At 47.8% G+C, this 26,737-nt stretch overlaps 1 protein-coding gene across 2 annotated transcripts in view; it reads right to left on the reverse strand.

The window, feature by feature from the left end:
• The window catches only part of TDP1 (tyrosyl-DNA phosphodiesterase 1), a 1,670,976-nt gene that overhangs the window by 1,002,857 nt on the left and 641,382 nt on the right, over positions 1-26,737 (reverse strand). For both annotated transcript variants that reach the window (XM_069637461.1, XM_069637460.1), the window contains exon 11: positions 7,231-7,279. In XM_069637461.1, coding sequence (XP_069493562.1) covers positions 7,231-7,279 — 49 coding nt within the window. The remainder of the gene's footprint in view (positions 1-7,230; positions 7,280-26,737) is intronic.

The raw sequence follows: 26,737 nt of genomic DNA on the forward strand, positions 1-26,737 counted from the left end.
CCAATCCAGGTATGCCCATTGCCGATACCTATGGCAATGCTTCTTCCAAGCAGACTGTCAATGACATCCTCTTTGTCATTCCCTCTCCAGATCTTTGGATTCCCCATATGGTCTTAGTACTCTCCCTTTCTCTTCTTTGCACATTAATGGTGGAACCCGATGGGAAGTACTCTTGGCAAATTTCCCACTCTCTAGGGGCATCATTAATGTCTACCAGAATGGCACTGTCATGGTCCAGGGCTCTCAGCCCAACCACCTCCTTCTTGATAGGCATCTTCCGTCTCTCATCAACTTCCTCCCTTCTCCTGCCACTCTACCTCCTACCACCCCTCTGGCCACTTCCTACGGGCATACCACATTCCTGTACCTCGCCTCAAAAGACATTCAAAGGTGGCAACAAGCTCCATTTAGCTACCCTCAACTCTCGCTCTGCCGTTAAACACTCCTCTGACATCTGCCATCTCCTTGAAGACTGAGCTGGATGTTCTCACTCTCACCGAGACATGGTTCACTGCCAGCTCTATCACTATTTTTTACACACTCCTCCCGGAGGGCTACAAGATACTCTCTAAGCCCAGGCTAAGGGATTGGGGGGCGGCAGAGTGGCCCTGATCTTCCCTGAATGGGTCTCTGCTACTATCATACCCACCCAGACCTACTCTTCCTTCCAATGTCTCGTCCGCAGGCTCGGTGTCTCTCCTAGCCCCTCGCTGACTATTGCCACTATCTACAGGACCCCAGGGCCTGTCTCCCTCTTCCTTTCGGAGTGGTGTGACCTTGCCTCTTCTGTCTTGGTCTCTGCCTCCAACCTTCTCTTCCAATATTCAACTTGACTCTCCATATGTGACCTCTGGGCTCTTCCGCAGCCTCTGTGACTCCCTTTCTCTCACCATTCCTCCCTCTGTTCCGATGCACTCCGCCGGACACACTGTAGATGCCCTCATCTCAGCAGACATCCCCATCTCTAACCCTCTCACTACACCCCTCTCCTGGTCTGACCATGCCCTCCTGTCCTCTACCCTGGATCACTTGGGTCCCCCGGCTAAGCCTCTGCAAAGCGAGTGTCTGTTGCTGCTTTTGCCGCCACTGTCATTCCCCCTCCCACTCCAGCCTTTGACTCTCCCACTGACACAGCCCTTGCTAACCTTCACCTCTCCATCACCAACACTCTGAACATCCTTGCCCCGTCATGGGCGTTCTGCACTAAGCCTGTCTCAAAGCACAACACCTGGTATGATTCCGGCCTAGCCTCTCTGAAACACAAGTACAGAGTTACTGAGCGAAGTGGCAGTCCTCAAGCACATCCTCTGACAGACTGGCCTGCCGCCTGCTCCAAAGACATTACACGCTCGATCCGCTCGAAGAAGAAGGCCTGTATCCAAGCCTGCATCTCTGTGGCCTCTAACAATATGGCTGAACTGTTCAAAATCTGCAATGAGCATGCCAATCCTACTGCACTAGCCACCTCTCCTCTACCATCCCTGACCCTCTGCACTGCACTGGCCTCTCACTTCATAACCAAAACTCAAGACATCCTGTCCTCTCTCTCCTCTTTACCCCTGCACTGTACATCACCCTCTGTCAGGCCTCCCCTGGCCACCCTCTCCTCTTCCCTCTTACTCTGCTCTTTCTCGCTCACACCACCAGATGAGATCTCTAGACATGTCCTCTCTATGAAAGTGTTCTCCAAACAGGTGCTCACCTATTTCTCCAGAGCTATCAAGGACAACAGTGCTTCCCTTGCTTGTGCCCTGGCTGATTTCTGTAATCATTCATTTGCCGCTGGCTCTTAACTGTTACCTCTCAAACACTCCCTTGGAAACCCTAGCTTCAAAAAGCCTTCAGCCGACCCCCCTGCCCGGCTAACTACCACCCTATCTCCATAACCCCTTTCCTGTACAAACTCTTGGAGAAGCTGGTCATCTCCCAGCTGAGGGGGGTAAATATAAGGGTACCTGTAAATACCATAGGTCCTCCAGGTAAGATATGTAGAAAATAAATAATGGACCTAGGCATACATGAGGCTAGCGACACAACTTACATAATTACAAATCCGTTCTTTCCATAGAAAAATATATTTTTATTTTCACATCTAATATTCAGGTTCTTTAGTCAGAACATATTTACATAACAAAAATTATTTGACATCATTCTCTCTTCTTTCATACTTTCACTCATACACAAAATATATATCTTTTCTTTTTCACAAAACAGTGAGACCTCAGTCATCACAAAGGAACATTAGACAATCCTGCCTGTGTCAGTATTATCTTCTCTGTATCTTAATACACATTTAGATGTTCCCAGAGTAGTTATAATTCCTTCCTCTTAGATCTACATATGTTTTGGTTGATCTTGGACCCCACTGGGTCCGCTATTTATCCAACCTTCTTCAGGATCAAGGAACCACTCTCAAGTGGGCCTGGGTGTCTTTGTACAGCACGACTGCACTGTGTGGATTGCACCTGTTTTTAGTTGTAACGGGCGCAATCCAATCTCTGCGGCATTTTTGTAAAATAACGACTTATTTGTTATTTTACAAAAATGCTGCCGAGAACACAGGTGTGTATGAACACGTCCCTATACACCAAAGTGAGTATGCAACGTTGAAGCTGCTCGGTTTGGTGTAAATGAAAGTGTTCATATACACACGTGTGTATATGAACACTTTCATTTACACCAAACAAGGCTTCTTGTGGCACTCCTCCAGTTTAACGCCACCAAAAGTGTACCGTATATGTGCGCTAGTTTAGAGCACATATGAAACTGGCGGAGTGCCAAAAGAAAAGCCTTCCAAAAAGCCAGTTTATGAATGTGGCGGTTGCTAGGTTGGTTTCCAACCCATCCTAGACACCGCTACATGTATTCCGAAAGTGGCGCATTCTTTCCAACTTCGGAAAAATGCACCACCTTCAGAATAGGTCTTAAGTACCGAAAAGGTCATAACCCTTTTAATGTCCTTTTTGGGACTTAACACATTGATGAGAATATGGGCCTGAATCTGTTGGTTGTCTCCACGGCCACCAGTCTGGCTTCAGAGCAGCCAGAGCCACGGAATCTGCACTCCTGAAAACCTGTGATGGCTTGCTCTCAAATCTCTATTCCAATTCTGCTTCCGTTCTCATCCTTCTTGACCTTTCCTCTGTCAATCATGCAACCCTTATAAATCTGCTCTTTGATACCCTTGGCATCACAGACCTGGCCCTGGACTGGTTGACCTCCTTCCTCTCTAACCGACCTTCCCATGTTCAACTAGGCCCTTTTCTCTCCCCCATCAAACTCGCCACCTGCGGCATGTGGCTCTTCAACATCTACCTTGCCCCTCTAGCCGATTTGATCCCCTACTTCTCTCCTCACTTCCAGTGTTATGCAGACGACACACAACTCTCCTTCAAGCTTCCCTCCACTTCCTCCTCTTCTTCCTCTCTCGTTCCTGACAGTCTGACTGATAATCAGACATGGCGTGTTGCTAATGATCTCTGCCTTAATGCCAGCAAGACTGAGATACTTCTCATTGGGACCCCGGCTCCCTCCTTCCCTTCTACTCTCTGGTTGCACTCCATGGGCCCCCTCCCCTCACCCTCTTGTGAGACAAAAACCTTGGCGAAATCTTCGACACCTCTCTCTCCTCACATCAGAACCTTGTCAAAAAGGCCCACTTTCAGCTGCTCCTCCTTGCAGGCATTCTCCCTTTCCACACCTTCCCCCAGAAACTCATTGTGTCCAGAGCTCTGGTCCTCTCTAGACTGGACTCCTACAACAGCCTCCTCCTCAATCTACCTAAATTCTCCCTTCGCCCCTTCAACTAATCCAGAATAGGACTGTGAGACTTATGCTTGGCCTCAAGCCCAGGGACAACATCCCTTCAGCCCTAAAATCTTTCCCCTGGCTCCCGGTTTATGTGAGGATCAAGTTCAAGACCCTCTGTATCATCCACAAAACTTTCTGGGGCATGAGACCCTGCTACCTTCAACTCTCTCTCCATAAATAGCTCCCATCTAGAGCCCTTCGGTCTGCTAGCTCCAACTCTCTGCAGATCAGACCCTTTTCCAAGCAAAAAGTGTGAGGTTGATTTCCCTCTTCTGCAGGAGCCGCCCACTGGAATGGCCTCCCTACCACCTCAGACTTGAGCCGGATATCCTTAAGTTCTGGAAGCTTCTCTAGATACACTTTTTCTCTTTCCTTCTCTCTCCCCTGCTAATGTCCCCCCTCTGCCGCATTTTGAGTGGTTGCCTGGTGCCTTCTGAGCTTTACAAGATACCAGGCCCTCCTCGCCTAGTCTACCCAAGCACTTGTTCTCCCCTGAACCCCCACTTAACTTGCACTTGCCCTACCGGGATCCCTCCCTGCACTAGCATGGTGGGGCATACACCCCTACTGACTGTGCCCAATCCAGCCCCATGCTCGCACTTCTGGTTACTGCACTTGCACAATCCGAATGATACAAGGCCTAGTAGGACCATTTTTGTTATTCTTCATCCCTACCCCCCCCTTTTTGTCTTGTGGTGGCTTGAAACACTGTTTGTTGTATAGGCGCATTATAAATACCCAATAAATAAATAAATAAGGAAGGAGAGGTGAAGAGCTGAAGAGCCTTGAAAGTCCTGGAGAAAGTTGGCAGATGAGAAGGGCCTACCCGCCCCTCTCCAACCCATTTGGGGGACCTGGAGAGCCAGAACAAGAGGCATTCCAACTGCAGCCCCTTGGGGAAGGGAAGTAGAGGACCCAGACCCATGGCAGGAGGGAAAGAGAATATCAGCCAGCCTGAAAAGGTCCCTGAAAGAAGTGGCGAGGGACAAATACCCATGACATCCAAGTCCACGAGTGACCCATTGTATATCCTGAAACCCAAGGCACAGGAGGGACCTGGTGTGGATCCTAAAGTCTTAAAACCAAAGGTCCAGAAGAGACCAGTTGTGAATCCTAAAACCTATTTTAAAAAAATAAAATTGAGTTTTTATATCGCGCTTCAAGCCAGAGACGAGCCTCTTGGCGCAGGACTGGTATTCAAACCCATGCCGATCTGCGTTCTCCTACTCCCTAAGAGCTATCAGATGTGGAAACTGAGCATCCTAAGATCTGGGATAGACCTCCTGATCATTTCGAAGAAAGAAGAGTTGGGAGAAGCATAAGAGCAAATATTGCAAGGGGCCGGACAGAAAGCATGGAACTGTATCTGGGAGAAGTCCGAAAACATGGGGTGAAAGCAGAAAGGCTAAAGCAAACTCCAGACTGAGCAACTCCTGAAAGAGCCTGTCCTGGAGTAGTTTGTTTAGTTTGTTTTACTTTTGATTAGCTTAGAGCTGAACATTTGTAATTTAGGATCTTTTTACGCTTGTGTTGGTCTATGATTAAGCAATGTTATTTATAGGCTAGGGTAGCATGAAGGCTAAAGACTGGTGAGTGCAAGTGATTGTTACACTTTTTGTTGGCCACATCTTTTGTATATTATTTTTTATAGAATAGGGTGCCTCAGGGAAGAGACAAGAATTTATACTACTAGGTTTTGTAACTTTATTGTTTGAAGGATTCAATGGCATTTGAATGCCTGGAAAAATCCCCACTTTGTTTATAGCCCTCCTGACCACACTTTGCTTAGGTCTATCTTTATTTTAGTTTAAGGTTTCCCGTGTTCCTTTTAGGCAGTTGTCTAACGGCAATTTTGACCACTCAATCACAAAAATAAAGAGGTATCAAATCCCATTCTTTTGAGTAAAGTATATCATGGCTTCCAGTTCCCCACATTAGTCAGAAGTCCACAAACACAAGCTTTAGAAGTGATCACTGCCTCAAGCAGTTTCACAAAAAAACGACTAAAAAGCAATCAATCTTGGAGTTCCATTGGTCAGTAACCAAAGGGCAAAGTGGACTGCTGAAAAAGAGAACTTGAAAACACCAAGCAGTAGGGCCATCTCTGTTTGAGCAGGGCATTAAGTAACTGAAAATCCCCGGGCAGGAGTTCCTTCTTCCTGGCTCAAAAGCTTGGGTACTGCTTCAAGAAGCAGCAGCCGCATAGAACTGTGTTGAACTACAGATGAAATACGCTGTTTGGAAAAATAGGAGGACAAAGCTCGTTTTAAAGAGACACCCTAAAATCATTATATTGCAATCTAGGAGAAGTAATTTTTTAGATAAACGACATCCAACATCCCAGCATTAGGAAGATTCAAAACTTCATATTCGGGTTTTAAGTCCTCTAAGTGCATTATGTTTTGTAGGAAACATAGGGCTGATACGTGCACATACCTGCTCCAGGATGTACACTGGCAGATTGCATTGTGGCAAATTTAGTGCATATTCCAGTTCACGTCTTCCATTGAACCAGCACAGTGCAGATGCGGAAGGATGTAGTACTGAAAAGTACAGATTTTAATTGCAAATATTGTAGCACAGAATTATAATGCACCGAAAGATGTGCAGTCTCTTTATTTTGGGCATACCGATGGCACCGATTATTTATACTGTCATCCTGGGAGAAATAACCTTTAATTTCCAGTCCAGAATTGCCAAACTATTCCACCATTGTTTATCCATCGGCACAGGTCCTGAGACACTTGCCTGACTATACCAGAATTCACTCTGCCCCACTCAGTTATCATATCCCACCTGATGCAGATATCAAACTTTAGAGATTTTACTTGCAAAGACTAACGCATTGCCTGGAATATAAACTACACAAGTTGCAGGTTGAATAACCAAGTACTAACATTTAATCAGGTTTCTGGATATCAATGAGGAATATATTCATGAATATTACCGAATAGATTAACATGAAATGGGGTATTCTTTGCATAAATATAGTCCTTCTGAAATGAGGTCTAGAAGTTAACATTTATTATAGTTGACAAGCCTTTTTTATGCATGAACGCTTCCTTTAATTTCTTTAGTCGCTTTTAAAATCTAGTAGTTGTATTACCATGCTAAACCTAGATAATCAATGTGGTGTATTGGGTGCCCTTTGCACCATTCCTTGATACTGACAGATAGGATTGACTAGTGCAAAGTATGACATATTTTGCATTTCCTAATTGCATTCAATCCTGCATACTGAATAAAAGCAGCAAAACTGAAAATAAATGGTATATATTACAAACTATTTGTTTTGGTGGCAAATGTTTTGTTACCCAAGTAGGGCTAGTGTTCTTAACATCTGGAAGAAGATGAATGCTTTGTACACACTGAACTATCCCATAAAGTTAAGATGCAAAAACATAATTTGAAATGACTTACCAGGATATCCTTCCAAACTTGTTCTGACATTGTTCACAGAAGGATAAATCTAAGATACAAAACATCCCAAGCCATGTTAACAAACACATATGAAAAGTGTATCCAAGGTCTACACATTAAAGTGAACTGAGCTAATTAAAGGTATGTATGATAATATGTACTGAAATGTAGTATCAAAATCTATAGTTTTCATTATTTTTAGCGTTGTTCACCTAGAGTACATGGCCCAATTTTTCTCAAAACATTTCATTAGATTTTTCACAGGAGACATGTGTATAAAGCATTTATTTAGCAATACATAAAACTCCTCCCCTACCAACCTCCCAATGAGCCCGCCCTTCAGCCAACCACACCGCCCTATAGAGTGTGTCTGAAGAACTGGCAGGATAAACCATTTAAGTCATCTTTGCTATATATAAAGGGATCACACATTTTCAGCAATTCTTTCCCTGAGATCCTTATAATGGCTATTAGCTACTCCATTGCTAGCATGTTCAATAATTTGATGTACCATAAATGCAGAGTAGAAGTTGTATCTGTTTTTCAAAGGTTCATAATGATCAGATTTGGGGCAACAAACAAATGTGTCATCAGGGCTCCTCAACTAGTGTGTGAAAGGTTGCTGTCTTCAAGCTCCACTCCCAACTACCAAGTTTATGTCATGGTTGGCACTGTGGTGTAATCCTACCTTTAACATATGTTGTATTGTGACTCAGATAGCAGAGTACGAACAGATGTTTTCTACTCTCAATGGCATCCCATACTGTATCCCCAAGACACATCCCACCCCAAGGTCAGTCTCCCATTTGTTTGGATAAGGCATCAATGTTGAGAGTTCTCACTAAATGAGAATGGTATACATTTTGAGGATAAACCCTCAGTGTAATCAGCTTTTTGAAAACAATATTTCCACTGGAGAGCGATTCCTTGTATACCCAACCCAAGCCAAGGGGTACATTTTTAAGTACCTACATTAATCTCTTTCATGTCTATGAAAATTCTTTTAACATTACACAAATTATTTAACCATTACATTGGGAAAAGGTCCTGTGGGGTGTAATCAAAGGCCAAAAACCCATGGAAATGAAGGACCATGTGAACTGTCATTACCAAAGGAAAAGTAGCGTTTTAATTCACAAAGGCAGAAGAAATTCAAAGGTCCCTTTGAACAGGATTTTTAAACACCAACGCCAAAATAGCTTTGCATGTATGGTTGCAAGTTAAAGCAAGACATGAAAAAAATGTTCCCGATGTCAGGGAAAGACATGGTGCATGTAAACAAGATGTAATGTATATTATGTTTCACATGCAAAATACCCGCAACAGGGGAAAATAAATCTTTGTTCTATGGGTCACATGAAGACTCCATTTAGGCCTAAGGCAGACCCTTTTGGCTTGTTGGTGGGCACACTTCACAAAGAACTCCCCCACTGCAAGCCTGGCTTTTACATGCCCCCAGCTATTTGCAACTACAATAAAGTGTGGCTGCAAAGAGGTGTTGCAAACAGACTTTGCATAGATGTGGTGTCTTTGAAAGGGCAGTTCTAAGCAGGCCAAATGCTCTGGCTGGTGCATGTACGGAATGTAGGGGGAGGTGTGAACACGTGGGCAATAATCAAGGCTGAACTCTGTAAAGAAAAAAATACAGGAAAATAGAAACTTTTCGGATCAAAAGGTGGTCCCCTTCAGATAAGAAGACAGGATGCCAGATGTCTGCAGTTAGGGAATCTCTGCATAGCAAATGCATCGCCCATTTATGATCTGCACCTTACACCACAAAAAACCTACTTCAAATAGACTAATAAAAACAGTGACTGTAGGAAGCTGAACTGCTATTTGAATTAAACCTAAAGATTTACTATTAATTTAAAAGGACTATTAGAACTTCTGCCTTTTTCTCAGCAACCACAAGTCTCACTGATTGCATGCGCTTTTCATTTTTGGATAATTTCCAGGTGATTTTGGTGATATACAATTCATCCAACTGTGACTCAGGGTACTGTAATGGACATCTAAAATGGGTTTCTGGCTGATCTGAAAATCTCCCGGATTTAAGAGTTGGCGAACTGGTGGGGGGTAAAATTAGGTATGTGGGAAATATATTGCATGTTCCCAATGATAATGCTTTTTGTAAAAATGGTGGAAAATTGCCAAACAGCTGGTTGTTGTTTTATTAAATTACCCCTGGTTAGCTGAATCGGAATATTATATATATATATATATATATATATATATATATATATATATATATATATTATAGCAGTTACTAGTAAATCACCAAGTTTTTGATACATAACTAGTTTTTGCCAAAATCTTGACATGAGAACAATTGGGGATTACAAATGGGAATTGCCATATGTCTGCTCCAGATACCAAAACCAATCCTTCGAGATGGGCTGGATTCCAGCGGAGAGAGAAGGGTAACTGTCCAATCCTATTTGCGAGAACTCTTGCAGGATACTCTCCAAGATTGTAAACTTGATGGTGTCATCTCTGCTATATAAAGTGGATGGTGAAACTTAACATCTGACAACCAAAGGAGATTGCATCTTGGTGGAGCTGTCTATTGCTAGGAAGGCCTAAAAAAAAGCTGACTGGACATTATGGTGAAGAGCTAGGGAACATCCTTGGGAGTGGAGAGACGAGACCCCTGCCCTATTCTTCCAGAGGGTCCTGGCTTTTCTGAACTTTAAACAGATGTTTTCTATGTAAGTAGAATTGAACCCCTTGCAACCAAAAAGGCAGGGGGATCTGTTGTCCTTAAATTCTTTCCCTTTATAGCGGGTAGGGAGTGGGAGGAATAAAACAGATTAATTTAATTAATTCACCTTGCCAGAACACCACAGGGTGATTTTTGTTAAATTTCAAAATTAACCAAGCTCATTCCTGGTGTGTGCTGAAATCTATGACTGTAATTTAATTGGGCAATCTTTTTAAGTGGCGGTGGAGGGTCGGGGGGAGAAATTCTCAAATCATCGCAATTTGTGCGAAACAGCTTCCCCAACATAGGCTTTCAAGTGGAGGGGGGTCTGAAATCCAAGATTATCCAATCATCACAATTTTTGCTAGCCAGCTTCCCCCAACACAGGCCGTTACGTGGAGCAGGGTCTGAAATCCAAATATTTCCAATCATCCCAATTTTTGCTATCCAGCTTCCCCAACACCGGCATTTAAGTGGAGGGGGGTCTGAAACCCAAAATTCTTCAATCATCCTAATTTTTCTGTCAGATTTCCTCAACATGGTCCAATTATACCTTTGTGAAGGACATTGTAAGATCTAATGTATTCTGTCAACATTCTTTTTTAATAAAATTCCTTCTGCTAAACAAATTAGCATAAAGACTTAGTAGAGAATTGTTATTACAGTGATCTGCCACAATTTCAAATTGCCAGGAAAAAACATAGAGAAAAAGCTTTACATTGGGCTAGATCGAACCTGTAATTTACAATATCTAGCTACCAAGAAAATATATTGTGAATGGAAGGTAATCCACGCTACCTGCACCACCTTTAATGTACTTTATTGACTCTGAGATACAGCGCTCTCCTTACTGTCTATAGTGCTCGCCTGCAGCACCCCTGTTTAACACCTGCCATACTGCCTATGCTTTACCTGCTATGCTCGCTTATTGCGCCTGCCTCAGACTAATGTGCGCGATTCTTGAGTTAGTCTGCCTACCTCCTGCATTATCCAAACCTGCTGCGCACATATTCTGATCTGCTCCAGATGTATGCTACATCGCTCTTCTGCCTGATAATGCTCGAGGTGCAATGCCTGTTTGACCTGCCACACTTTTGAATGGTGCTTTGTGTACTCTGCACTGATCCTTACTTGATGTAAGTGCAGTGTACTTGCATAAACTAACCTGCTGTGCCTCACTACTGATTGGTGCCCCATGTATGTTGCATTGCTCTTTGCCTGATATGCCCACATTTGCTGCAAGCCTGGTATCTGCTTTGCCTTTTGTACCTCTGCTATGAATGTGCCCACTCATTCACTGAGTACTGCCTAGACTGCCGCATTGCTTCAACTGTACCCTGTGACCTTTTTGAGACCCTTTTGGTCGCCTACCATTGCACCCTGTGACCTATCCGAGACCCCTTGGTAGCTTGCCACTGCATCCTGTTACCTATTTAAGACCCTTGGGTCGCCTGCCTTGCACGTTGCTAACTACTCTAAGTCATGCATTTTAGTTCATATTGTGATTCTTGAATATCATGATCCATATCACTAGATGAACCCCTGGCTATAACTAGCCACCCGCAATCTATATTGTGACACCCTAGCCAGACATCCTAGCGAAGTAAGGGAAGTAACTTGAACCATTTAACTACTCTAACTACCATGTGTAGAAACCTGACCTCCCTGACCCTCCTAACTACAATCATGGCCTTTGCTACCTACAGCACTAGCCCCCCCACAGACAGAAACCTGAGACTTAGGGCAAGACTACCTTGCATTTATGAACCCAAAAGAAATAGCGCAAACAATACTGTTAGATCCCCAACTATACAGACGCACTTGGATAAGCAAACTCAAGCCACGAAACCCTCAACTCCGACCCCGAATTCCACTCACTTTCATAAAAAGAAACACCCGAGTCGAAACAAGCACACAGATAAATCTGCAAGCTATCCTATCCCTAAGCATACTTTATCACTTACTGGAACCCTTATCAACGCCAGATCCATGGTAGCCCATGCAACTGAAATTGTTGACATACTAAACAACAGCAGCATCGACCTCCTTGCCGTAACAGAAACTTGGCTCCACGAGGCAGCAGGACCCTCCCTGATGCTAGCCGTACCTGACAATTACCAGATCCACAGAGTAGATAAACCCAATGCCAAAGGCGGTGGCCTAGCCATCATCGCTAAAACTACTTTGCCTATCAGACTCACCACCTCACCTCCCTGTGCTTCCTGCGAAGTACTCTCAGCAAAATTGCAACTCTCTAATAACCGCAAGCTAACTATTCACTTGATCTATAGGCCCCCAGGTGTCTTGGGAACCTTCGAAGATGACCTTACCACCCTCATAGCTAACAATACCCAAAATCACTCGCAAACGCTGTTGCTGGGCGACTTTAACATTGGCTTCAATGAGCCAGATAATAAAAATGCCCTCTCTATAGCAGCTATCCTAAACGACCACGGCCTTACCCAAAAAGTCCTCACCCCCACACATGTTAAAGGTAGAACCCTTGACTGGGTATCTGAACTTGACTGCAACATAGTCATTACTGACATCATCCCTCAACCATGGACCGACCACTATCTAATACATTTCACTGCCACACTTGACCTCCTCAGCCCTAAAATTATCAAAATGATACCACCACTCCCCACCAGAAGTAAAAAAGACATCACTACAGAAAAACTCATCCCCCTCCTCCTGCCTACTATCAATGGCCTGGAGAACAATACTGATGCAGACACCCTAGTAGACACCTTTAATAAAGCTATGTCTCATGCACTAGATACTATTGCACCACCTAAACTACGCAAAGCTAAACAAGAAGCCCACCTTAATGCTTGGTTCACACCCCACCTTAAGGACCTTAGAAAGCAGAAACAAAAACTCAAAACTATCTGGCGCAATTCGCCTACTGACGACAACAAAGTTAACTTAACCCAATTCACCAAATATTACAAGATAGAAATTATCAATACAAAAAAAATGTATTCAATGACAGAATTACTAATGCCAAATCTAATACCAAGGAACTTTTTGCCATCCTCCGGGAAATGGAATCCCCCATCCAACCAACTGACACGGTCTCCAAGGACAAGATATGGTGCACTAACATACAGAACGCCCTATGTGGAACAAGTTACTTACCTGTAACTGTTGTTCTCCAGCATGGGTCTGGCATGGATTCACATGCTCATGAATATTCCCCGTCGTCAGGCTGGGAATCCTCGGTAAAGAAAAAATCAGTATCAGTTTCGTTTCTGATCTGTCTTTCGTAGTAGTAACCAATCACTGATCTCTGCGTCATACTGACCACAGCCAATGACTGCCCTCTACCTAAGCCCCGTCTCTGGCAGCCATCTTCAGATTTGGTAGCACGTGAAGTGGCAGTATGACCAAGTGAAGAGCCGCAGAGGGGTAGGCGGGAGGGTTCGCATGTGAATCCATGCCAGACCCATGCTGGAGAACAACAGTTACAGGTAAGTAACTTGTTCCTTCTCCAGCATGGGGTCTGGCATGGATTCACATGCTCATGAATAAAAGAATACACAGCAGTACACACATGCACAACCACGGGAGGTGGCAAAGGCTCAACATTAAGCATTACATCAAACTCAACATTAAGCAATTCTTACCTCCTCACCAGGCTCACCTTAGGCGAACAGGTTGCGCAGCACTGCTTGGCCGACCCTGGACTCCTCCCTGGAATCCCGATCGACGCAGTAGAATTTCGTGAAGGTGTGCGTCGACCTCCACGTAGCAGCCCTGCAGATGTCCAGCAAGGGCACACCAGATAGGAACGCCGTGGTAGCTGCGATCGTTCTGGTGGAATGGGATCTCGGACGGCCAGGCAGGGGTCGGTTTGCCAACCGATGACAGTACATGATACAGCCGGAGAGCCATCTGGAAATGGAAGCCTTTGAGAGAGCCTTCCCCTGATTGACAGGTCCAAAGTTCACAAAGAGTTGTGACGTCTTCTGAAAACACTTTGTGCGGTCCACGTAGAACTTCAGCGCTCTAGCCACATCCAGCGAGTGCAAAGTCCTTTCAGCCGGAGACAAAGGCGACGGGAAGAAAACATGCAACACTAAGGGTTCGTTGAGGTGGAAGTCCGACGGCACCTTGGGCATGAAGGAGGGGTGCGTCCTGAGCACTACCCTCGTGTCGTGAAAAGTCAAGTACGGGGCCTTGCAGGAAAGGGCCTGGATCTCTCCCACCCGTCGTGCGGAGGTGATGGCCACAAGAAACGCTGTTTTCCACGACAAGAACTTCAACGGAGCCGAGTGCAGAGGCTCGAACGGAGGTCCCATGAGCTTGGTCAGCACCACATTGAGCTCCCACGCCGGGGCCGTAGCCTTCACCGGCGGGAACGATCTGAACAGTCCCTTCATGAACTCTTTCACCAGACGATGAGACCACAAAGACGTCCGCCCCGTGGTTCTGGTGTATCGGGAGATCGCAGCAAGATGAATCTTGATGGACGCGTGCGCCAGTCCAGCCTTGGCCAGCGTCAGTAGGTACGGCAGTACCTGGGGAGCCGTAATCCGTAGAGGGTTAATCTTCTGTGCGTGGCACCAGACAGAGAACCTCTTCCATTTGTGTCCGTAGCATTTAAGAGTTGAGGACGCCCTGGCCTTTGCAAGAACCTCTCTGCAGTCGGCCGGTATGTCGTATCCTCCAAACTCTAACGCTGCAGGAGCCAGGCCTGCAAGTTCAGCGACTTCGGGTCGTGATGGAGGATGGCGCCTCACTCCCTGGAGAGAAGATCCGCGTCCACTGGCAGCTTGATTGACGGGGACGCTGACAAGTCCAGAAGGTCCAGGAACCATATCTGCCTCGGCCACGCAGGTGCGACGAGGATCATCCTGCACCGTGACCTCTTGAGCTGGTTGATGAGCCTGATCAGCAGCGGCAATGGAGGGAACACGTATAGAAACAGGTCCTCCCAGGGGAACGAGAAAGCATCGCCCATGCTCCTCGGCTGGGGAAACCTGCTGGCGAACCTCCGGCACTTGGAGTTCGTCACCGTCGCGAACAGGTCGATCTGGGGTGTGCCCCAACGTCGGAAGAGGCGGTCCACTAGATCCTGCCGTAGTTCCCACTTGTGGCACGAGCGCAGCTCTCTGCTGAGCGAGTCGGCGATGGTGTGTTTTGTTCCTGCCAGGTGAAACGGCACCAGAAACATCCCTTGGGCGACGGCCCAATGCCACAGATCCTGCGCCTCCTTGGACAGGGCTGGGGATCTGGTACCGCCCTGCTTCCTGATGTAGAACATGGTGGTGGTGTTGTCGGTGAAGATCCTCACCACCTTGCCCTTGAGGGACGGAAGAAAGGACCTGAGGGCCCAAAACACTTCACGGAGCTCCAGGACGTTGATATGGAGGGACTTCTCAGTCGGAAGCCAAAGGCCTCTCGCGTGCAGATTTTCGGTGTGCGCTCCCCACCCTTCCAGGGAGGCATCTGTGGTCACTGTCTCCTGGTGGCCGGGGGTCTGGAAGTCCATGCCCGCCGTCAGATGCGCGCGGGTGCCCCACCACCGGATCGCTCGTCGGAAACTCTCGTCGAGTGTGATCCTCTCCTCGAAGCTGCCCGTCGTCTGGATCCATCGTGCGTCCAGGAACTCCTGCAACGGGCGCATCCGGAGCCTGCACAGGCGGATGAGATAGATGCAAGAAGACATCATTCCGAGGAGGGACTTGATGGACCTCACCCTGGCCGCGTCCGCAACCAGCATCCGCTGCACCTTGCCCAAGATGGCCCTCGTCCTTTCCTCCGACGGAGAGGCCAGAAGCGACACTGTGTCGAGCTTCGCACCCAGAAACAGCGCATCTTGCGCGGGCACCAGGTGGGACTTGGCGTAGTTTATGGAGAATCCCAGGTTCCGTGAGTAGTTGGACGGTCCTTGCCGTGTGCTCCACAGCGAGCTCCTTTGTCTTCGCCCGGATGAGCCAGTCATCCAGGTAGGGGTAGACGTGGATCCCCTCTAGGCGCAGCCATGCCGCCACAGGTGCGAGGCACTTGGTGAACACCCTGGGTGCCGACCTCAATCCGAAGGGAAGGGCTCTGAACTGGTAGTGACGCCCTTGGACCACGAACCTGAGAAACTTTCGGTGTCCCTTTAGGATGGGGATATGGAAGTAGGCATCCTCCAAATCCAACGACGACAGGAAATTGCCCTCCTCCAGTTGACCCAGGACGTGTTGGAGGGTGACCATCCTGAACTTCTGTGCCTTGATGAATTTGTTCAGTCGTCGTAGGTCCATGATGGGGCGCCATCCTCCCGTCTTCTTCTTCACGAGGAAGTATCTTGAGTAAACTCCGGAGCCCCAAAGCCTCTTTGGGATGAGCTTGATGGCGCCCTTCCTGAGCATCGCCCTTACCTCCAAGAGAAGTTGAGGGACGTGATGTTCCTTCCTGGCCACAGGGGGGACGCGCGGGCACCTCTTTAGAAACTCGAGCGCGTGACCCTGAGCCAGGGCGTCCAGCACCCAAAAGGTCGGTGGAGATGTACTCCCACGCGCTGACAAAGCTCGCCAGCCGGCCTCCCACCGGACTGCTTCGGTGGGGGCCCGACCCCACGGCCGGTTCAGTCCTGCTTCGACGAGGCTTTGCCGCCTTGTCCTCCTTGGCGACGATGGCGGGGTCCGCCTGACTTGCCTTGTCACCTGTAAGCTTCCTGTGACGACGAACGGGCCGCTTGACCGTAGGTGGAAAATCCGCCGCTGGAACCTTTGGAGGCACCCTGTTTGCCTCCACCGCTCCGAAAGGGCGGCCGCCGTTGCTGGAGAACCCCAAGAGCCCGGGCCGTCTCCGTGTCCGCCTTGATGGCTTGAAGGGAATCGTCCACTGTTTTCCCAAACAGGTTGTTCCCGTCGAACGGCATGTCCAAGTCTCTGGTCTGCACGTCCTGACGGAAGTCAGTAGCCTTGAGCCATCCACGCCAACTAAGGCACACGCCGTTGCCCAACTGGCAAAATCCAGTGTCAGCGATGTCCGTCGCAATCGTAATGGCGTGGTCCGACGCCACCTCTCCCTCCTGCAAGATCTCTAGGGCTTCCGCCCTCTTGTCGTCTGGAAGGAAGTCCAGCAGGGGGGCCAGTTTGTACCACAACTCCCTGTAGTAGCGGGCTACGATAGCCAAGGCGTTGGCCGCCTTAATCGTCGTCGCTGCCGATGAGATGACTCTGCATCCCATCATGTCTAATTTCTATCCCTCGCCGTCCGGCGGGGAGGTTGATGTAGAGGCCGCGCCCCCCCCCCGCTTTCTTCCTGGCCGCCGCGGAGACGACCGAGTCCGGGGTCGGCTGTGCCCGAAGGCACAAGGGGGCCGCGTCCGGGACCCGATACTTCTTCTCGTACCGATCCCTTCTAGCCGGCGTCGTGGATGGGTTCTTGAGGAGGGCGAGGCCCTCATCCCAAATATCGTCCAGTAGAGGTACAGCGAGGACCGTCTTCCTCTTGTTCTTGCGCCGCTGATAAAGGAAACCTTCCTTCTTCTTCTCTTCCAGGCAGAGCTGGAAAAGCTCGGATGCCCTGGCGATCATGGAGTAAAACGATCCAATCTCGTCGGGCGGGGAAGCCCGGGTGGGAGGTGATGACGGGAGATCCTCGTCGTCTGTACCCGTCGCGGCCGTGTCAGTGTCCGTATCATCCCCACGTGTCGTGGACAGGGAGGAGGGCTGAGCAGGGCGCGATGGCTGAAAAGGAGGTGGAGGATGAATCCTTCTTCTCTTAGGAGGAGGGCTCCCAGAAGGGCCTGGCTCCGGGTCCCCCGTCGGGAGCGGTTCCTCCGTTGGTGGTAACGGCAGTCTCGTCCTTATCTCCGAGCATAAGGACTGTATAGCCAACAAAATGGCCGCCGAGTTGGCACTGGTTGAGGGAGTTCCGACGGGCGATCAGGAGCCCCGTCGGCATCCTCAAAGCCCTTGTCGTCTTCCACGTCGGGGTCCCCCCGACAGGATGGCCTTCTTCCACGCCAGAGCCGTGGCCTAAGACTTCGATCAGCTCCTCCTCAGAGGTTGAGGCCGAATCCACGATGACCTCCTGCCCCCCCCCCTTTTTCTTCTCCGTCAGAGGTTTCACGGGGGTCCTGTCGATGGGCATGAAAGAGGACTCCCTCCGCGGTGGCAGGGAGATTCTGGGCCCCGAGGTCGCCACCACTGGTGTAGCCTCCACAGGCTGAGCCAGGGCCGCTGCGACTGTCTCGATAGAGGCCTTGGCCGGACAGATCAAGGCTTTCACCACCTTAGGTGCGCTCACCGCCTTCTCCTTGGGGGGAGGGTCACCACCTCGCTCCCCCTCCGATGGGGCCTTAGGGCACGACCGGGGTCTCTCCAGGAGTTTCGCCGGGTGCTCGGCCTTCCTCTTACCCGAGCCAGAGCGTTGGCTCATGGCGCCCCCCTTGATGGCGCCAGGGAGGATGCGCCCTGCCTGGCGTCCGTAGAGCCCGACCGTTCGGCGCTCCCGCTGCCAGCGGACTCGCAGTGCTTGGCCTTCTGTTGGACCCCCGTCGCCGGGGCGCCCTCAAAGGTCTTAGAAGACCGCTCGGACTTCTTTTTCTTCTTCTCGCCTGACGGGCTCTTTCCTTCCAGCCAGTTGGGGAGACGTTGATGGCGGTCCTTCATGGTCCGCTCCGACATATTGCCGCAAAACGCACAGTCCTTCTCCACGTGCGTCTTGTCCTCATGTAGGCAGTAGAGGCAAAGGGAGTGTTCGTCCTCCTTAAAGACATTCTGAAGCTGGCATCCAGGGCAGACCCTGAACAGCTTTCCGGGCGTCGAGCTTCGCTTCTCCTGGGCCATGCTCGAGGAGGGCCTGAGAAACTTCTGGAATCCTCCAAAAGCATGCTCAACGAAATCTTCACCCTTGAGGGGCGTAGAAGAATCCGACACGGGTCCCCGTTGATCGGATAAAGAAACGGTGGAGCTTGAGGCTCTTTTGACCGAAAAAGAGACATTTTTCTAAGAAAAAACGCGAAAAAAAGCACTAACGCTCGAGAGCAATAGCACGAGGATCCCAACACTTGAACGTGCGGTAGAAATCTGAAGATGGCTGCCAGAGGCGGGGCTTAGGTAGAGGGCAGTCATTGGCTGTGGTCAGTATGACGCAGAGATCGGTTACTACTACGAAAGACAGATCAGAAACGATACTGATACTGATTATTTCTTTACCGAGGATTCCCAGCCTGACGACGGGGAATATTCATGAGCATGTGAATCCATGCCAGACCCCATGCTGGAGAAAATAAAATTTCCACCCTCCAGCTTAAAATAACTAATAAAAAAGGACGCCATCTCTCCTACTGATCAACAAGTACCTCTAGTGACTGAACCTAATACTATCCCCCCCTTTTAGCTTCAAACCTATCTCCATCATCAACACTGAAAAGGTTATCCTCTCACTGAAGCCTTCCAACTGTAAGGGCAACAGTTGCCCAGCTCAAATAATAAAGGATGCAGCCAGAGATTTAGTCCCATTTATCTCGAAGCTCATTATCTCCTCTTTCAAATCCAACACAGTGCCAGCTAACCTAAAATAATTCTGGGTCCTCCCCCTTCTTAAGAAACAAACCCTTGATCCATCCATCCCAACTAATTATAGGCCTATCACCACTGTACCTTTCCTACTAAAAATCATCGATAGAGTAGCCTATCTCCAAATTCAAGATTACTTAGAAGCTAACCATCTACTAGGCTCGCGCCAATCGGGCTCCCGCCCTCTCCATGGCACTGAAACAGCCTTGATAGATCTTAAAACTAAAATTGAGGAATTCAAGGATAGTGGGAAAACAGCACTGCTACTCCTACTGGACTTGTCAGCAGCTTTTGATTTGGTGGATCATGCAGTTTTATGCAACCACCTCAAGCTCGCTGCCAATTTCACAGGGGAAGCTATAGCATGGGTCCAATCCTTTCTAGCCAACCGGACGATGAGAGTCTTTTCCACCTCTACCTGTGCCGATCCCATCCAAATTACATGTGGAGTCCCACAGGGCTCCTGTGTCTCATCCACTATGTACAACATTTTCACCAAGATATTGTTCGACAAGTTGGACAGACTGGGTGTCACCTACACAAATTATGCAGATGACACCCAGATCCTCATACCCCTTTCGGGCAACTATGAAGTGGACCTGGCTATGGTGAATAAAATATACATCCTCATTCAGGCATGGATGGCCACCCATGGCCTCTGCCTGAACGACGATAAAACTGAAATCCTGCTCCTCGGATCAGACCTTAACCTAACTAAACTCACCCCGGACTATGCCTCATTTAACATCGACAATAATATTATTAAGGTTATGCGAGATGTTAAAACTCTAGGTTTTTACCTCGACTCAGCTCTCACCCTTAAAAAGCAAGCGAACGCCCTCGCCTCTACAACAACTTACACGTGTTAACTCATCCGTGCTGCCAGACCATTCCTGTCCAGTGCCAGCTGCCTCACCTTGGCCAATGCCCTTGTCATGTCCAGACTGGACTATTGCAACGCCCTATCCTCAGGTGCAAATAAGTCGTTCATTGACAAACTCCAAAGATTACAAAATAATGCCCTAAGAGCAGCTTTGAATATCCCACGTAGAGAGCATATCTCCAAACACCGGACTGAGGCCCACTGGCTAAATATAAAGGACAGAATCCTCCTTAAAACTATTTCTCTCACATCCAAATGCCTCAACAATCAAGCACCCCCTACCTAGCTGATAGAATCAACTGGAGACCCTCAAACCGACTGACGAGATCTGCCAACACTTTCTTACTTGAAGTCCCGAATTCAAACTTACCACAGCGGGTGGATCTAGCTTCCTGTTAGAGCTGCACAATCATGGAACATACTCCCACCTGACCTCAGACGCCCATTACCCTACACTAGATTTAGATGTAACGCTCTCAAATGGCTGCACAACAATGAAATGTAACAATATTCACCCTTATCTAGCTGATCATGCTATACATATGTTAAGACGGTATTCGTCTACTCTTACCCATCTTGATCCTATATGTACTGTATCACTTGTATCATTTGTTGTAAGTTACCTCTGTTTTGTAATAGCCTGTGTCAGGCACTGTTACTAAGTTTCGAGTCTACTTGTATTGTTGCGCCCAGCTGCCCAAGGGCTTGGAGCGCATTATCAAATAAACAAACAAACAAACAAACAAACAAACAAACCTAAGGCAAGGCTTTTGAAATGTAAAACTGTTTTAAAATGTAGTGATCAGCATCTACAGAGATTGTTAATGCGGTTAATATTCAATTTGCTGCCGGCATTGATGATTACTGGATCTTGTAAAAAATCCCCACTGGTTCCAGAATGTGCCCCTTATGGGTTATCAAACTGGAAACAGCACGTCATTTATTGACACAATGTATGAACCCGAGTATTCTATATAAGGTTGGTTATAGCAAATTTATTTGCGACTTGACAGGTATTCAAACTGACCAGTTTTGGTTGCATGTAATCGTATGTAACTCACTGATTGTCTCTAATGCTTGTACACATCATATATGGCAACGTCGTATTGAACTCCTTTTGACGGATGCTTGTGCATCCTTCCCGATTAAGAATTAGATTTCATGTGTGCATGTTTTCCTTCTGCCCGCATTTTCCTCTAATTACAAATGCTTGCCAGTGTTTTCTATCAGTTGCAGATACTGTCAAGCTGTAGGAAGAGAGCAGGGAAGAGAAAACTAGAACACCAGCTTGCCCGACATACCAACAGACTGAGACAGCAAAGACAACCACGGCACCTCAGAGATCTCATCGCAGCAGCAGCCTGAAAAGATGGAAATAGAGAAAGAAAGGCTGCAACTGCGCACTCCAACAACTCGGAAACCCACTGCCGGGCACCAGCAGGGACTGCCAGCTAGTCCACATCCAAAGGTAGCAATCACATGTTCCTCAAACTTAGCAAGATGGTTCTGGGGAGCAGGCAACAAAATATGAACTTGGACATTTCGTTGCCTAAACCACTGTAGCTATTACATATTGGCAGGGCTTAGCCCCTTTTTAAAGACTTTTCCTAAGCACATACACATCCTGGGAGGGTAAGACGGGTTCCAATATGCCAGGAAAAGCTATGCAATCAGTACAGAGGGAGGGAAAGAAAAGTGTGGGTTCTGCAGTGGAAATGGATTTCAACAATGGCAGCCCCAGGTCATTTTAAGTGATAAATATGACCTCATCACCTCGCATCCTAATAAATGTACAAATTAAGAAAAATGGAAATATTTCTGGGTGTATTATGACACTTTTTCAGTATTATGATACGTTTATGATGTCTGTTTCCACATTCAGCTCAAGTGTTTCTTATTTTTCTTTAAATCACAGCGGACATTGATTGAGGGTATTACCTGAATCTTTTTGTCACTGCCAATGCTGATTTTAGGAAAGTCTATGTGAGGACATGCGCAGTATGGCACTGAGCAGAGTGCAGAGATCAGCACTTTTGGGGCATCTGGGGGAACCGGATGAAGGTCACCCAGCTACCATATTTGAACTGTACCGGTTAATACCTGACTGGACGAAGGAGCTTTGAGTGCAAGCAGAAATTGGTTGAACCAATACCCCTCACCTGAGGATGGGACCCGATGTCATCAACAGCGAGTTAAACCGGATTTAAATATTTACGTGGTGATGAAGAACTGATGACAGACTAAGAGAGAATATGAAAGTCAATTGTTCTATACAGGAGGCAGGATACATGTCAGAAGTTGCGTAGGGGGCAGAGAGTATGTGCCTCTGGCAAACTATAAGGAGAGGTCAGCTGGAAGGCGGGTTGGGTTGGCCTGGGTTGCGGGGTGGGATGATATACTATTGAATGCCTGCAAGTATTGAAATAATGTTTGCTTGTTCATCCCTTTGAAGACTAATTTGGTAATATTTTTCTGTGTCCATTGATAGATGGTGTTCACGATTGCAAGAGAGTGTAGGAGACTGTGCTAAAATCTCCAGGGGTGTTACCATGAGGAGGAGGCCAGGACTGGTGAGCATGCATTCAGAGCTGCACAAGTGACACAGTCCTTTAAAGGACAGTGGTAGGGGTCATGAACAACTCTTTGTTCGGTGATAGCCAATATGTTCGGTGTACTTGTTTCGGTGATATGCTAATATGGGATGGAGATTCTGGGCTGGGTATGTTTTATTGCTCTTGGGATTTGCCTGTTTTCCAGCAGTGGTTCCCTTGATTGTTTCCTATTTTCACTGTGAGATAAATCTGGCAAAATATCTGTTCTGAATAACTAGGTAGGCTGGTTATGTTTGGGTGGACTGGATTCATCCATGTTAAAAGGTGGATGGTTTCCTTGTGAAACCCCAAATTATAACCATTTTCTGGTTATTTAGAACTGGCAAACTAGCAATAAATGGGGACGGAAGGATGGGAAAGGAATTGGTTCCCCATTAAATAGGGAGAGACAAATGTGCCTGAATTGATAGACCCAAATCCTTATCAGGACCACTCTGCGGTGTCGCCGGTTTTTTGATTACCCTTTGTGAAGACATCATGAAGTAGACAAAGACAAGTGAATAGAAATTTGAGATACACTCTTTTATTATCAAATCTTATCACTCTTTTATTATCAAATATTAACCTCAGCTATTAACCTCAGCTATTCCCATTCCACCTTAGCACCAGAACGTCCTGGCTTAACTGTTTTCATAGAACTGAAATACTAAATGCTGATCCCTTGGCACATATGTATGCCCAGTGGTCGCCTTTAGACCTGTAACTAGTGTTTTAAACGAACTGCGATTTCACTGCTTGACTGATTGTAACATTGTATAAGAAATGTGATCATGTAACTGTAACACTGTATAAAAAATTTCATAATATGCCTGCAATTTCGCCATGATACTTTCGTGTTTGGGCGAGCAATAAATGTAATAAATAAATAAATAAATATTAACCAATAAGAAGGGTTGGAGACAACTTCCGCTCCTGCTAGGAAACTTATTCTCTGTTTCAAGTTTCTTTTTCAAAGTACCTGTCGCCCTTTTGCCAGGTTTCTCTTGCATGCAGACTTAGTTACTATTACAGTTCTCTTGCCCACCTTTTCTTGGCTCTTGGCAATGCTCGCTGATTTGATGATTGGCAATGCTTGCTTATTTGACTCTTGGCAGTGCTTGCTAATTCAATTTCTTTCTCATTGTGTTAATCACTTCTTCATCATATGGGCTTCCTTCTTTTCAATTCAGATTTTCAAACTTTAATGTCTTCGGCACTAAACCGCCCATCCACCATGTATGAGGCCCTTTTTTCACCCAGGTGAACTCACCAGCCTTCTCACGGTCTGCTTCCACTTTCTGTGTTTTTTTCGGAGAACCGCCTCTGCTCGCGTTCTGCTTGCGCTCGTACCCTCTTGCATACAGTGTCCTCCACAGCGTCCTTGCTTCCCTACATTTATCTCAGATCTCCGGTAAACTGCAGTCAGGTAAGTAACTTGTTCCTTCTCCAGTATGGGGTCTGGCATGGATTCACATGCTCATGAATAACAAATACACAGCAGTACATTACACAACCACAGGGGTGGCAAAGCTCAACAGAAGCAATTCACTCTTACCTCTGGAACAGACTCACCTCAAGCAAACAGATTGCGTAGCACTGCTTGCCCGACTCTGGACTCCTCCGTGGAATCCCTGTCGGTGCAGTATAACTTTGTGAAGGTGTGCATGGACCTTCACATAGCAGCCCTGCAGAGCAGGGACACACCATCCAGGAAGGCCGCCGTCGCAGCAATCACTCTGGTAGAATGGGCTCTCGGATGGCCGGGCAGCAGTCGGTTCGCCAACTGACGACATTGCAAGATGCAGCAGGAGAGCCACATTGAGATGGAAGCCCTGGACAAAGCCTTCCCATGGTTCACAGGACCAAAGTTCACAAACACCTGTGAAGTCTTTTGAAAACTCTTTGTGCGTGCCACATATAACTTCAGGGCACGAGCAACGTCCAGCGAGTGCAATGCTCTCTCAGCCGGAGATGAATGTTTCGGGAAAAATACAGGTAACATCAAAGGTTCGTTTAGGTGGAATTCCGATGGAACTTTCGGCATGAAAGAGGGGTGCATCAGCAGCACCAGTCTCGATTCGTGGAAAGTCAGGTACGGATGTTTGCAGGGCAGGGCCTGTATCTCACCCACCCTCCTGGCGGAGGTGATGGTCACAAGGAAAACCGTTTTCCATAAGCGGAACTTGAGAGGGCCTAAAGCATAGGGTCAAAGGGGGCCCCCCATGAGCCTTGTCGGAACCATGTTGAGATCACACGCCGGGGCAGTAGCCTTCATACGGCGGGAAAGATCAAAAAAGTAATTTGAGGACTCTCCTTGATGAGCCAATGAGACCAAAGTAAAGACCTTCCTGGAGGACTGGTCTAGCAGGAAATAGCCGTCAGATGTAATTTGATCGAGGCATGCGCTAATCCAGCCTTGGCAAAGGATAGCAAGTACGGAAGAATCTGTGGGCCTGTGACCCTCAGAGGGGTAATCTTATTACAGCACCACATAGAGAAATGCTTCCACTTGTGCATTTAGCACTTTAGAGTCGACGATGACCTGCCCCTGTCGAGGACCTCCCTGCAGTCCGCCGTCAACTCATATCCTCCAAACTCTAGGGCTGCAGGAGCCAAGCCCTCAGTTGGAGCGATCCTGGTCGTGATGCAGGATTGCGCCTCCTTCTCTGGTGAGAAGATCCGGGACCGGTGGCAACGCTGACAGACTGAGAAGGTCCGGGTACCAATTCTGCCTCAGCTACGCCGGGGAGATCAGTATCATCCTGCATTGACACTGTGGGATTGTGTTGATGACTCATAGCAGCAGAGGCAATGGAGGAAATGCGTACAGATACATCCCTTTCCGCAGGAAGGAGAGCACGTCCCCCAGGCTCCTTGCCTGATGGAATCTGCTGGCAAACGTCTGGCATTTGGAGTTCATCGCCGTTGCAAACCTGTCGATCTGGGGCCTGCCCCACTTGGCGAAGGTGTGGTCCACCTAGTCATGTCGAAGTTCCCACTCGTGGCAGGATCTAACTCCCTGCTGAGGGAGTCCACAATGGTTTTCTTGACTCCCGCTAGGTGAAGGGGACGAGGAACATTTCTTGTCCGACGGCCCAGTGACATAGTTCCAGTGCTTCCTTGGAGAGGGCCGGGGAGTGAGTGCCCCCTTGTTTCCTGATGTAGAACATCATGGTGGGGTTGTCCATGAGGATCCTCACCACCTTGCCCTTCAGAGACGGAAGATTGAGGGCCCAGAACACTGACCCTAGCTCCTGCATGTTGATATGGAGATCCTTCTCCTCCGGCAGTCACAGGCCTCTGGCGTGAAGACATCCGGTGTGGGCTCCCCAGCCTTCTGTGGAAGCATCTGTCGTGACTGTCTCCCGGAATGGATGGTTCTGAAACGCAGCGCCACAAGCGATGTTGGAGCGGTCGCCCCCACCACCTTATCGCCCGACAGAACTCGTCATCCAGAGTGATCTTGTACGCGAAGATTCCAAACACCTGCATGCAGCGAGCGTCCAGGAACACCTGAAGAAGATGCATCTGTAATCTGCAGAGCCGGATGAGGTAGATGCAGGACATTATGCCGAGCAAGGACTTGATGGTCCGCACCATGACCGTCTTCATCAGCAACAGGCGTTGCACCTTCCCTTGAATGCCCCCTACCCTCTCCTCTAAGGGCGATGTTAGCCAGGACACTGTATCGGGCCTGGCTCCCAGGAACAGCACGTTCTGCAATGGTGTCAAGCAGGACTTTTTTATAACTGATGGAGAATTCCAGATCCGTCAGCAGCTTGAGCGAGCCCGGATGAGAGAGTCC

This window comes from Ambystoma mexicanum, chromosome 14 (genome assembly GCF_040938575.1).
Source record: "Ambystoma mexicanum isolate Mex_15411 chromosome 14, UKY_AmexF1_1, whole genome shotgun sequence".
Taxonomy (NCBI): domain Eukaryota; kingdom Metazoa; phylum Chordata; class Amphibia; order Caudata; family Ambystomatidae; genus Ambystoma; species Ambystoma mexicanum.